At 41.2% G+C, this 14,641-nt stretch overlaps 1 protein-coding gene across 1 annotated transcript in view; it reads left to right on the top strand.

Annotated features, from left to right (window-relative positions):
- The window catches only part of adcy7 (adenylate cyclase 7), a 161,664-nt gene that overhangs the window by 71,303 nt on the left and 75,720 nt on the right, over positions 1-14,641 (top strand). Inside the window, exons 3-4 of the mRNA XM_078210863.1 lie at positions 5,389-5,931; positions 9,991-10,188. Of these exons, the coding sequence (XP_078066989.1) occupies positions 5,758-5,931; positions 9,991-10,188 (372 nt within the window). The 5' untranslated portion in view covers positions 5,389-5,757. The remainder of the gene's footprint in view (positions 1-5,388; positions 5,932-9,990; positions 10,189-14,641) is intronic.

Here is a 14,641-nt window from a genome sequence, read left to right on the forward strand (position 1 = left end):
AAATTTATGCCACACGCTCTCATCTGCATTATTCAACTCATGGGGGCCTGTTTTCTGCCAACATTGTTACCTGAACAGCTATCATTCTCTACTCGAACAGTATGTTGTAATACAAAACTAAGATACAGTGGATGCTGAAAATCTGAAATAAAAACAGAAATTTCTGGAAGTACTCAGCAGGTTAAGAGTTAATGGGCAGGATTTTACAGCCTTGCTCGAGCGAAACCGGAAATTTCCGCCCGAGATCAATGGAGATTTCTGTTGTCGGACCCTCACCAGCTCCAATTCCGTGGCAGGCGAGATGGTAGAGTTCCGGCCAAGATTTTAGGTCATTGAGATGTAGCAGGTTTTAATCAAGTTCTAAAGAAGAGTCAGATTGGACTCGAAATAATAACTCTCTCTTTCTCTCTCCACAAGGTGCTGTCCGACCTGCTGTGTATTTCCAGCATTTTCTGTTTTTCTTATAGTATATTTTAATAGGTTTTTTAAAAGTTTATTTATTAGTCACAAGTAGGCTAACGTTAACCCTGCAATGAAGTTACTGTGGAAAATCCCCTACGTAACAACGTAATTCAAGCTGCCTGACTCGAATTTTGAAACACGGCAGTTACTTCCCCAGGAACGGAGGGAGAAAGCAGATGTGCTCTGCACTCGAGTTCCATGTTCTGTGTGATGAGGAAGGCAGCTGAAATGGAGAGAGCATGTTCCTGATTCTGCTAAAACTGACATTCAGATGAATACATTTCAACTGGCTTCTGAATGATCATTTAAAATTTGCTTGCCCCAATTTATAACTTTATCATTGGAGGGTTTCTGATGTGGGGAATTGGCAGAGAGATGATCTCCGCTCATGAATTCATGAGCAGAATTAAAAGAATAATGAAGGAGGTTGCTGTACAATGTTCTATAAAGAAAATAATTGATGAATGATAAATAATTAGCGAGTGTTAAAGTGCGAGGTACCTGCACAAATGGAACAGTTATACTTTGCTCCTTTTTACAGCCAATGATGTGTTTTTGAAATGTAGTCCCTATTGAAATGTAGGGAGTAGAATTGGTGTGGAGACCCAAAAACTATTACTTTGTCCTTCCCCATACTGAAGTGGAGGAGATGCCTGCTGATCCAGTGGTGAGGTAGACCTGGATGTGGTCAGTGTAGGAGTGAAACCTGACACTTTTCAGATGATGTTGCTGTGAAGTGGATTCTAACTCTAGCCCCAAATATAAACTACCTTAGATTAGGAGTGCTACTTCAACAATTGCTCCAGTCTAGGTTTGAGGCAGCAACTTCACATGGACACTTATTCTGGGTCTGAGCAAGTGAACCACGTCTGCCCCAAGTAAAGCAGCAATTAAGAAATATTACCTTTTTCCAGATAGCCTGTGAAATAATTTGTTAGCCAAGTTATAAGTACCCAAATGTTATAAGGATGGGGTAGGGGTGTCTCTCCAAAAATGGCACCTTCCCACTTTCAGAAAATACAAGAGCGGTGGGTTCTTATTCTGCATGCTGGAGACTACAAGAGATGTTGTGCTTTACTAACTTATTTACAAGTTTATTACAGAACTATTTAACGGGCAATACACTTTCAAGTAGATAAGTATATCGCAACGTTAACGACTATAAGAGATAAAAAAGCTTCCTGGCTGTTCATGCTGCAAGGATCTTCTGGTCCCACTAATGTTGCAATCTGCCACAGGTTTTCCAATGGCATGGGGTGGAGTCAATGGGAAGTCCCATTGATGCCAGTGGGACCAGAAGATCCCACCACTGGTCAATGGCGCACCGCCTCCTGCTGGGAGAAAGACAGACATGGTGAGGCCAGAGAATCCCACCCATTGTCTTATTTCTAATACCGAATCCAATAAAATTTTAATAAATGCAGTGTCACAGCCATTATCAATTTAAGAATACCCATCAATATTCAAAATAACACCCAACCTGAATCCTGACTGAATCAGTTGTCAGGGCAGTTGGATAGAAAAGCTGTATGCTTTACCATATCCAACTTTTCAACAACTGGAGAAATATTGAGGGGGTTCTCCCAGTACCCTTCTAAAATATTCATGATGTTCTGGAACAGTTGTACCCTTCTAAAACCAGATCATGTCATTCTTTCGCAGCAACGGGTGTTCCGCTTTGATTAACTCTTCCCATTAGATATGTCTATTATTCTCTATTATTTAATTGTTAAATTGTTTTATTAATCACTCTGAGCCAGATATATGATCACAATGCTCAAAAATATGCCCTTAATATCTTTCTTTTTTGCCTCCAATTGCTTCTATTGCCATAGAAATGATTTAAAATGATTTAAAATTTTTATAGGAAGAAAAGATTTTTCAAATCTGTTTTTTTCTAATTTGCTGAGATAAGTTGCAAGAATGACTTCTGAATAGATAAGGAGAGATAATACCATCATAAAACCTCCTAAGCTTCCTTTAAAAATGATTTTAAAGTTTTTCTTTCTTATCTTAGTGTGAAGGGAACTTGAAAGGTCTTGGTGTTACTTCATGTGTGGCACACACCAGCCTGTTTAACACCTGTTGAAACCAAAGCTGTCAGCAAGTGTGTATGCTTCAAAGATTCTGGGTTTAAAAAAAAGGCTATAATTCAAAATGTGTCCACTTTCTCAATTCTGAAGTAAAATATTCTATTACATATGCATTTTTCTTATTTATTCATGTACCTCCTTGAGAGGCAGCGTAGACGAGAAATAGGAGGGGGAACAAGCAGAGATCGTTGGAAGACTCCAGATGTAACCCTCCAAGTGGAAAATGTGCGGGCTTAGGTCAATGAAGAGTCAAATTGGGCCGAGTGCAAAATGGATATCTGACCCGTAGTTTTCCCTTTCTAGCTTGGTAGAGCTAAAATGATTTTCTCCCCCTTTACTCTCAGAACCTCCGACACTGTGTTTAATTGATGCATTGTGTCCATGCTATTCTGCTGTTCATGCCACAGGAAGTATAACTATGGCTATTTTTGAACTAGTTGTAGGTATCCTATGCACCTGTTGACAAGGCTGGGACAGGGCCTTTTGTTTTGTGCCACTGACTGGTAGAAAAATTATTCTGGTCAGATAGTCATTCTGCATGTGGGATAACTTTTAAAAGTCCATAAGATAAAGGCAAAATACTGCAGATGCTGGAATCTGAAACAAAAACAGAAAATGCTGGAAAATCTCAGCAGGTCTGACAGTATCTGTGGAGAGAGAATAGAGCCAACGTTTCGAATCTGGATGACCTTTCACCAGAGCTCTGATGAAGGGTCATCCAGATTCAACATTGACTCTGTTCTCTCTGCACAGATGCTGTCAGACCTGCTGAGATTTTCCAGCATTTTCTGTTTTTGTTTTGAATGTCTGTGTTAGCCTGATAATTGTAAGTAACCATATATGTTTACATATAATAAATTTTGTTCATTTCTTGTGGTGTAAACAAAATTTTTTGTATATTGTATGACTAACTACACACGTTGTAGGATGAAATTTTCCAGCCCCGGTGAGGCAGTGGTGGGGTCATAGAACATGGCAAGCCATTCATAGAAACATAGAAAAACTACAGCACAAACAGGCCCTTCGGCCCCACAAGTTGTGCCGAACATATCCCTACCTTCTAGGCCTACCTATAATCCTCCATCCTATTAAGTCCCATGTACTCATCCAGGAGTCTCTTAAAAGTCCCTATTGAGTTTGCCTCCACCACCACTGACGGCAGCCGATTCCACTCGCCCACCACCCTCTGTGTGAAAAACTTACCCCTAACATCTCCCCTGTACCTACCCCCCAGCACCTTAAACCTGTGTCCTCTCGTAGCAGCCATTTCCACCCTGGGAAAAAGCCTCTGAGAGTCCACCCGATCTATGCCTCTCAACATCTTATATACCTCTATTAGGTCTCCTCTCATCCTTCGTCTCTCCAAGGAGAAAAGACCGAGCTCCCTCAGCCTATCCTCATAAGGCATGCCACTCAATCCAGGCAACATCCTTGTAAATCTCCTCTGCACCCTTTCAATCTTTTCCACATCCTTCCTGTAATGAGGCGACCAGAACTGAGCACAGTACTCCAAGTGGGGTCTGACGAGGGTCTTATAAAGCTGCATCATTATCCCTGGACACAAAAACTCAATCCCTCGATTGATAAGATTCAAAAGATAATTGACTTCAACAGGACCGGAAAATCCTGCCCGTCATTTCCTATGCAACATACTTGGTTCCCTCTTTCTTTCAGGTCAAATTCCCATTTTCAATACTTAACGTTCAACATTTTTTATCTCCTGCAGCAAAGGAAAACTAGAATTTCTTCTGTTATGTAAAGATTGATTTACTGTGTTTGTAGTTCCACTATAATCTTAAATACTTAATCCAGCAGTTTCTACAGGGTGGTTAAATGAAGTGTTTTTTTTTGTTATTCTGGCTCTGGTGAAGGTATTGTTTGCCATAAAGGGCAGCCAGAAGCTGCCATGGTGATGGTAATTTAGCAGTGAAAATGCCATGGCCAAGTTATCTGTCCTTAATAGAATCCTATTCTTCATGCTACAGTTATAATACCACAGTTTCTGGAGTGCTGAAAGAAGTTAATTCAAACGTCCTTTCGTAAAGTATTGGTCATAGCTCCTTAAATGTATCCCGCAACACTAAACTTTCATTGTTCTTTGCTCTTTACTGTCACCATGGAACTTCCAATAATGAAAACTGTAAGCAGTAACTTGCCTTTCTCTCTCTCTGCCCTCTGAAAAGCAAAGCATGAAGACGTGTTTTAATTGCCAGTCTCTAAGATGTTACGGCTGTACCTTGAGAAGAAGAGAAATGTTTGAAAATCTCTGCGCGCGGTATTGTTTTTTAAGGTTATATACGCAGTTGGTGCTATAAATTGGGATATTCACAAAACCTTACTAAAGCAGTATCAATGTCTGTATAAAAACATGCCTTTCTAAACGTGCTGAGCCATTTAAAACAGCAGAAACAAGCTACAGCTGTGGGTAAATGCTGAAGATCAGTGAAATTTAACACCAAATGTTGCTCATCAAACATTGTGTTGCTAAATTGGAAGAGTGAGAAGTGAATATTAGTGATGTTTTCAGCTAAGTTCCTGCAATATCTCAGTGTAGTTGGAACTGAATTTAATACCGTTGAGGCACTGTTTAAAGTTCTGATGTAGATTATTGAAATTCTTTCATATTTTCAGAACAAATTAAACCCAGGAGGAAAGGTAGTTTTTTAAATATGTATTTCTTTGAAAACATGTCAGACGTTCTACAAAGGCTCAGTCAATGTCTAGGTAACAAAGAAATAATTGAGTAGTGGCTTACTGACAGCATGCAATGTGTAATGTTGCGCACGTAAAATGCTCAATCTAACCACTTTCTCTTTCATTGGATCCCTTGCAGGATTGTTAACACTGGAGGAGGCATTAACTATCCATCCCTCGATGTTGTAGAGAATATCATTTATTTGGCAATGATCATTCAGAAGCTCTGGAATCAAGACATTCTTTCAAAGCCGAGAATCATGCTAAGGGCAATTGACGAAGAGCACATGGTGGGCCAAAGTATCAGAACAGACTGGGAAGAGTGACCCCCACTTCCTTTTACACTGCATTTGAGCTGGAAGAAAAACACCAGATACAAAATGCGACCGAACCAGCAACCGAGCTCTTTCGTCAGACAGGAAGTAAAAGACCGTTCTAACAAGAAACGCTCTAAGTATTGAACTTCCAACATCTTAACTGATCGCAAAAAAACATTGGAAATATAACAATGCCAGCAAGGGGGAAATACTTCATTAATGAAAATGAAGCTCGTAAAAGTACAGACTCGCTCTATGAGACTTATTGCTGTATGAGCCAGCAATTTCCACTTGTTCTCCTCTTCCTAGTGATTATTATTGGGGCTTGTGTAGCACTGATTGCTCTTTTCTTTTCCATTGAACTGGTAAGTGTCAGTCTAAAATACTTAGATCTTTTACACACTACAAATTGTTGATATTCTTCATCAGTAAAGTAAAAGTATGCTATTTTCAATCCAAAGATGGGTTATTGTTTAAATCAGAACATTTTGATTTTATTATTGTCACATGTATTGATATACAGTTAAAAGTATTGTTTCTTGCGTGCTATGCAGACAAAGCATACCGTTCATCCAGACAAAATATACCGTTACAGCACTGTCGTAGAGTATATCGGGGAGAAGGATAGGCGAGGGTGCAGAATGTAGTGTTACAATCATAGGTAAGGGGTAGAGAAAGAGCAACTTAACATGAGGTAGGTCCATTCAAAAGTCTGATGGCAGCAGGGAAGAAGCTGTTCTTGAGTCGGTTGGTACGTGACCTCAGACTTTTGTATCTTTTTCCTGATGGAAGAAGGTGGAAGGGAGTATGTCCAGGGAGCGTGGGGTCCTTGATTATGCTGGCTGCTTTTCCGAGGCAGTGGGAAGTGCAGATGGAGTCCATGGATGAGAATAATTGTATGGCAAAGGGTGAGATTCTCCGATCTCATCCATGCCCACCCCACTACAACAAGGATGGAGATTTTCAGTGAATATTGGCTAATCACACTTTAAGACTAACATATTTTGAAGTTTGCTGAATTATGTAGTTCAATTATTGTAGCATTTTAAGGAAAGGGATTGGAGCAAGCTTTGACATTACATTTACTCACATTTACCAGTCATGAGGGAACAGCACATCTCCAAATTCCCTGCCATGACATGCTCAGTCGTGAATTGTTCATATATCACCATTCCTTCAATATTTCTGGGTCAAATTCATAGAACACCTTTCCTAACAGTACTACAACATTACCTTTACCAACAACAATAACTTCTATTTGTGTAATGTCTTTAATGTAATAAAATGTTCTATGGTGCTTCACAGTCAACGTATGACACTGAGTTACATTAGGAAAAAGCTGATTAAAAGCTCAGCTAAAGAGGTAGGTTGAAATAGGTGTCTTAGAGAAGCAAGGAAGAGATGTAGGGAGGGAATTTCAGAGCTTGGGATCTAGACGACTGAAGGTGTGGCCACCAATGGCAGAAGATTAATATTGGATTGCTCAGGATTCCAGAATTAAATGAGTGCAGGTACCTCAGAGGGTTGTGGGGCTGGAGAATATTCCAGAGATTGGGAGGAATATCAAAGTGTTGATCAAAGTGTTCACCCACCCACCCCGGCAAGTGAGAACAGAGAATTTGGCGCTTAGCCAAATCTCAGTTCACAGCAGCAGGACCAGAGAATCCCACCGGTGTGAATGGCTGGAAAATTCCGACCCAGTTTGAATGTCGAATGTCAGTCGTTTCTTTTAAGAGGGAAAATCCTAAATGGAATTACAGGCATAAAGTTACTATCCTGAATTCAAAATTCTGCTTCTGAACCTCCTATTTGTTTATTTTCGATAAAAGCTGACAGCACAGAACCTGACCGTCTGGCCTCCTAGATGTTGCTTTTCAAAACTGTCACATCTGCAAAGCTTTGTTAATGTCCGTTGGACAAAAGAATCGTGATTAATTTAAATGAATACGTCTGAAAAATAAATATCCAGAACAGAGTTGTCCAATCAAATATATTTCACAGCTTTTGCAAAGCTACCATTCCCAAACAAATACCATCAAAAGTAAATCAAATTCCCCAACATTTTCTTAATATTTTTTGGGGGTCTACTTTCTTTTCCCACTCGGGTGAGGGGAATAAACATAACACAACATAAGTATGTAAAAATTAGTGACTATTTTTTGGATAGTCTCGGTGGGGAAATCATGAAATGTGATCAGAAATTAAGTTATTCAATGTTTGAAATCCTTGCAAGCAGTGTTTCTCCTCTCTCTGGAGCCTGTGGCTTGATTTGGAAACTTCACCTGATCTTTGGATGGTAGGTCACCCAGTACTGGATCTATGGGAGAGACGTACAACATGGGAATTGTTGTTGACACTGTCCTCATGTGGAACCACAATGCTCCAGATTTCACCATGAAACCATTTACAATACAATTTACGATAACTGTGACCTAAATGGGGCAGCATAGTGGTTAGCACTGCTTCCTCCCAGCACCAGGGACCTGGGTTCAATCCCCGGCTTGGGTCACTGTCTATGCGGAGTCTGCATGTTCTCCCTGTGTCTGCATGGATTTCCTCCGGATGCTCTGGTTTCCTCCCACGGTCCAAAAAACGTGCTGGTTAGGTGCATTGGCCATTCTGAATTCTCCCTCAGTGTACCTGAACAGTGCCAGAGTGTGGCGACTAGGGGATTTTCACTGTAACTTCATTGCACTGTTAATGTAAGCCTACTTGTGACACCAATAAATAAACTTTTAAAAGCTAAACAGTGGAGTGGGGAACAATGTCCATAATTCCAGTGTAATCCATTCTATAAAATGGAGTTAACCATATTATTTGGGTTGAAGATGGGATGTTTACTCTGAAATCAGATATGGATATATAAGGGTGTACTGACCTCAAACTTTGTAACCACATACATTCAGACTAGAACAAAAACAGAAAATGCTGGAAAATCTCAGCAGGTCTGACAGCATCTGTGGAGAGAGAATAGAGCCAATGTTTCGAATCAGGATGACCCTTCAGATGGAAGGTCATCCAGACTCGAAACGTTGGCTCTATTCACTCTCCACAGATACTGCCTGACCTGCTGAGATTTTCCAGCATTTTCTGTTTTTGTTTCAGACTCCAGCATCTGCACTATTTTGCTTTTTTAAAATTCAGACTGGTCTGTGGTAAGTGACCACCTATTAAAGTAAGAATCATTGAAGTGGAGCATCTTTTCTGAACAATGTTCCGAAAGTGGAATGTTCCGAGAAGGGAAGAGGGACAAACATGCAACCGAATAAAATACTTGAGTGTTAGCAGATACTGCATGTCTGTAATGGGAGCGAGAGCAAAAATCAGCTTGGGAGAAAGATTCTGGGGAAGGGATAAAAATGTGCAAACTCACTTGAATAATTGAAAGCTGGTATCGCTGTGAATCCAATCAAATGATTTACCACTTGGGCTAAAAGAGCAGATAGCAGGTTTTTGGAAAGTTGAAATTAAGGACATTAGGCATTGAGGAGATTCTTTTTAACGCAATGTTTTATGAATTGGAAAGCCTGAAAAAGTGGTGGAAGCCAATTCAAGTTTCAGAAGGGAATTGGATAAATGCTTGTAAAGGAGACATTTGCAGGGCTTTGGGGAAAGATCAGGTGAATGGGACTAATTGGTAGCTCGTTCAAAGAATCAGCACAGCCAGAGTGATCTTTCTGCGCTGTTATAATTTTATGATTAAGCATTTATACTACTATTCCCAAGCTGTAATTTCAAGGCCAACTACTTCGGATCAGTTTCCAACACTTACTTTGATGGAGGGTGTTGCAAAGGAAGAATGCCAGTTAGCACTCCTGATCCAAAGTTCCATTCTTGTACAAGTTCACTTGAATATATAAAAAAAACCTTAAGAGGAGATTAACCTCACAAATAGTGTGATTGTAATTAATGACTCACTAAGAAAATTATATTCTTATAAATTGTATGTTTCAGAGTCATACATTCTTAGACATTTAGTAATTGGTTAATTACAGACAAAAGGAGAACTTGCATAAATTTTAATAAGAGGATTTGGGGCCATCTAATTCTGCTAGCATGTGCATATTTGGGAAATCAATTTAGTTTTAAACAATGACCATCTGGAGGTTTATGTTACTTCAAGTTGTAAGTAAGAAGGGGGTGTGTGATTTATAAGTAAAATTCTGAAAAATGCAAACCACTCTCTTTAAATATTAATGCTGTATTTGTTGGGCTCAGCATGATCTTATAAAGCACAAGGTGACAGTTTAATCTTTGAATTATTGAAAATACTGATGTATTTTGATATGGCAGAGTAATATTTACTTTCGTTAAGTCTTTCATGTTATTATGGTAATGAATAGCTTCATATAAAATAATATCAATGCCTCAAAATGGAGAAAACAAGTAATCTATAATATTAATTATGCATTTTTCTTTCACAGATTGTTCAGACACACCTTGTCTTTTTTATTACGTTATGCACTGCTTTGGGCATATTTACGGTGATTTTTATTCTTGTCTGCATTGAGTCGTTATTTCAAAAATGGATGAAGATATTTGCATTAGTCATTTGGGTTTGCCTTCTGACCTTGGGGTACGTTTTCATCTTTGCTGATGGGACTGTCACTGCTTGGGACCAGGTAGGCTCATTTCAATTGTTGAACTCTGTTATTTTGTTCCCCATTAAATAACTTGGGGTAGAAATTCTGCACAGGTTCTTCCGCTGTAACTTCGGCAGGAAATTGGTTTACACTAGGGTTCTTTGCTGAAGTTCCTCAGGGAGATTGGGAGAACCCTTGCAGTGGCGGCAAGGTGGCACAGTGGTTAGCACTGCTGCCTCACAGCGCCAGGGACCCGGATTCAATTCCAGCCTCGGGCGACTGTCTGTGTGGAGTTTGCACGTTCTCCCTGTGTCTGCGTGGGTTTCCTCCAGGTGCTCCAGTTTCCTCCCACAGTCCAAAGATGTGCGGGGAAGGTTGATTGGCCGTGCTAAATTGCTCCTTAGTGTCAGGGAGATTAACGGGGTAAATACATGAGGTTAAGGGGATAGGGTCTGGGTGGGATTGTTGTCAGTGCAGGCTCGATGGGCCTAATGGCCTCATTTTCCACTGTAGAGATTCTATGAAATGCCACCCCATTCTGTCCCTTAAGTGAAGTGTATTTACTTTTCCCATCAAGTGGCAATTTTGTTGAAGTTGAGATTGCAGCCACTATGGAATTTGCTTCTATTTAAGTCGATTGTAGTATCAATTTTATAGAATCGTATTGGCTCATATTTCAATTTGGCTTAGTTGGTAAACATTGAATAAAATCATGAAGTCAAGTCCAATTCTTGAAACAGAGTACGTAAATCCAAGTGAAATGTCAGCCAATGCTGCAATGTTGGAAAGCCTTTCCTTCAGGTAAGATGCTAAATTGACACTACTTCATGTTTTTTTAATTCATTCATGGAGATATGAGTTTTGCTTGCAAGACTAGCATTTATTACCCAATTCTAATTACCCATGAGAAAGTGGTGATGGGCTGCCTTCTTAAACTACTGTTGTCCGTATATGGTGAAGGTACCCCCTAAATGATGTTTCTTGGGGAATTCTAGTAGCTTGACCCTATGGTAATATATTTCCAAGCCACGACAGTATGTGGCTCAGAAGGGAACTTGCAGGTCGTGGTGTTCCATCAACTTGCCGTACTTATTCCTCCAGGCAGTAAAGGTTAAGGGGGTTTAGAAGGTGCTGTCAAACAAAAAGCCTTGGAAAATGCTGTAACCTGTAGATGGTACACACTGCAGCTGCAGTGTGCAACTGAGGAGGAAGTGAATGTCTAAGATGGTGGACGGAGTATCATTCAAGCGTGCTGCTTTATTCTGGAAGGTGTAAAGTTTCTTGCATATAATTGGAACCACACTCATTTTGAAAGTAGGGATTAGTCCATTACAATCCTGACTTGTACCTTGTAGATGGTGGAACAGCTTTGGGGAATCAGGAGGTGAGTCATCATCACAAAATGTCAAGTCGCTGGTCTACATTTGTAGCCACAGTATTTATGTTTAAGTTTATTTATTAGTGTCACAAGTAGGCTTACATTAACACAGCACTGAAGCTACTTTGAAAATCCCCTATTTGCCACACTCTGGCGCCTGTTCAGGTACACTGAGGGCAAATTTAGCATGACCAATGCACCTAACCAGCATGTCATTTGGACTGTGGGAGGAAACCCATGCAGACACAGAGAATGTGCAGACTCCACACAGACAGTGACCCAAGCCAGGAGTTGAACCTGAGTCCCTGGCCCAGCAGTGCTAACCACTGTGCCATCCAATTAAGTTTCTGGTCAGTAGTTATCCCCCAGGCTGTTGATAGTGAGGAATTGTGTAATGGTAATCTCATTCAATTTCAAGAGGCGGTGATTAGTTTCTCTCCTGTCGGAGATGGTCATTGCCTGGAACGTTTGTGGCATGAATGTTACTTGCTACCTATCAGCCCAAGCCTAGATGTTGGTCAGGTTTTCCTGGATGTGGATATGGATTACTTCATTATCTGAGGAGTTATGAATGGAACTGAACACCGCAATCATTAGCAAACGTCTCCACTGCAATCATTAGCAAACGTCTCCATTGCAATCATAAGGAAACATCTCCACCACTGACCTTATAATAGAGACAACATCATTGGTGAAACATCTGAAGATGGTGGGCCTAGGACACTACCCTGAGGAACACCTGCAGTGACGTCCTTGGGCTGAATGATTGGTCTCCAACAACCACAACCATCTTTCTTTGTGCTGGGTCTGACTCCATGCAATGGAGAGTTTCCCCCCGCTTCTTATGGTTTTCAGTTTTACTCTGCCCTCTATTGTCATACCGTGTCAACTGCTACCTTTATCTCTAGAGCAGTCACTCCTCCCCATCTCTGGAATTCAGCTCCTTTGTCCATATTTGGAGCAAGGCTATTTGGGCGGCACAGTAGCACAGTGGTTAGCACTGCTGCTTCACAGCTCCAGGGACCTGGGTTCGAATCCCGGCTTGGGTCACTGTCTGTGTGGAGTTTGCACATTCTTCCTGTGTCTGCGTGGGTTTCCTCCGGGTGCTCTGGTTTCCTCCCACAGTCCAAAGATGTGCGGGTTAGGTTGATTGGCCATTCTAAATTGCCCCTTAGTGTCCCAGGATGCATAGGTTAGAGGGATTAGTGGGTAAATATGTAGGGATATGTGGATAGGGCCGGGGTGGGATTGTGGTTGGTGCAGACTCGATGGGCCGAATGGCCGCCTCCTGCACTGTAAGGATTCTATGATAGGCTAATGTGGCATTAATTGACCAGATTGTATTTGCCCTGTTTTTTGTGGACGTGACATGTCCAAGCAAATTTCCACTTTGTTGGATGCCAATGTTGTAGCTACACTGGACAATTAGCACGGTGGTAGAGCCACACGACATGATGGAGGGAGTCCTGTTTATTGTATCTTGTGTCCATAGTAACCACTGAGTTTGTCTACAGAGGACCCTGCACTTCAAAATAAGTCTTATTGAAGTGATTTAAGATGATTCTAAGAGTTGTGATGATGTGCACTATAATGCAAGACTTTCTAGTTTACATTGTTTCTGTGAGCATTAATTTTCTAGCATGCAGCTTTAAAAATGACTTTGCAGCTAAACCCCTGCTCAGTGCATCAGTGGGAGATTGTCCTTTGGTCAGTTCAGACATCTGCAGAACTGCAGTGATAACACCATAGAGCAAGATCAAATGTTGTGGGGTAAAGTCAGAGGAGTTCCTGATCACACTATAGCATGTTCTAATCAGACTACACCCTGAGTACTGTATTCCAGTACAACTCGTGACCCTGGGTAGATACCATTCTCAATGTAAGGGACAGTTGACCACAATGATAACCTATCCACTTCTGGTCACTGAGAAACAAAAAAAAAATTCAAGCATTGGGGGCAGAGCAGAGTGGGGTCATCAGGTCTGATATAAGACATCTGAGCTATGAGGAAAAACTAGAGGAGCTTTGAGGCCAGATTTTGTTTCGCTGCAGTAATTGGACATGTGAATACGCTGCCCAGGTAATCACAGCGGTCAGAGATCCAAATCACCTTGGTGGTTGGGCCTCATTAGTATGAAGCCAACAAGCAGTGAACAGACACTTTGCGGCAGTTCAACTGTGGGAATCATAGAATCCTACAGTGCAGAAGGAGGCCATTTGGCCCTTCAAGTCTGCACTGACTGCTATCCCACCCTGGTCTTATCCTCATAGCCCCATGCATTTACCCTAGCAAGTCCCCCTGTCACTAAGGGGCAATTTAGTGTGGCCAATCTACCTAAGCTGCACATCTTTAGATTGTGGGAGGAAACCCATGCAGACATGGGGAGAGTGTGCAAACTCCACACAGATAGTGACCCAAGCCAGGAATCGAACCCGGGTCCCTGGCATTGTGAGGCAGCAGTGCTAACTACTGTGCCACCATGCCACCCCAAAGGAGCGATCTGAGTTAACAATTTGGACCTGGGGACATGGGGAGGTGATCAAGGGGGACAGGTTGGGGTTGGGTAGCACTCAGGAACCAGCAGTGGCCATTGTACTGTTTTGGAACCGGGACCCCTGCTACTCCTGATTCAGGAGTGCAAGAGAGAAACATTGCAGCTGTGTGTGGAGTGGCCTGTTGGCTAGACAACTAATGCTAGGATCCAATGAGTGGGGCATGCATGATCCACACTTCATCTATTCATCTACAAACATCTCACACAACTACAACTGTAACAGGGCCTCGATATAAATATTTCAGTGAGGCTATCACCTGTAGGGCAGGGGTTTGGCCATTTGTTTTATGGCCTGTTCTGGATTGGAGTCAAGTGCGAACTTATGATAAAGAATATCCATTTGCCTACCATTGTTTTGCATGTGACAATAGAAAATCAGCCCTTGATTCTTTCATCCTTTAAAGGAAGCATCTGAAATTTATAGAATGACATAAGCTACTAATAACATGAAAAATGTGAATTCAAAAAATTATTTTAAACAAAATCAAGAGAGTAGGTCAAGGGTACACCAGTTTCTACTAGTGAAAAGCAATTTTGAACCCAAAATCAGGAAGTCCTT

This window comes from Mustelus asterias, chromosome 4 (assembly GCF_964213995.1).
Source record: "Mustelus asterias chromosome 4, sMusAst1.hap1.1, whole genome shotgun sequence".
Taxonomy (NCBI): domain Eukaryota; kingdom Metazoa; phylum Chordata; class Chondrichthyes; order Carcharhiniformes; family Triakidae; genus Mustelus; species Mustelus asterias.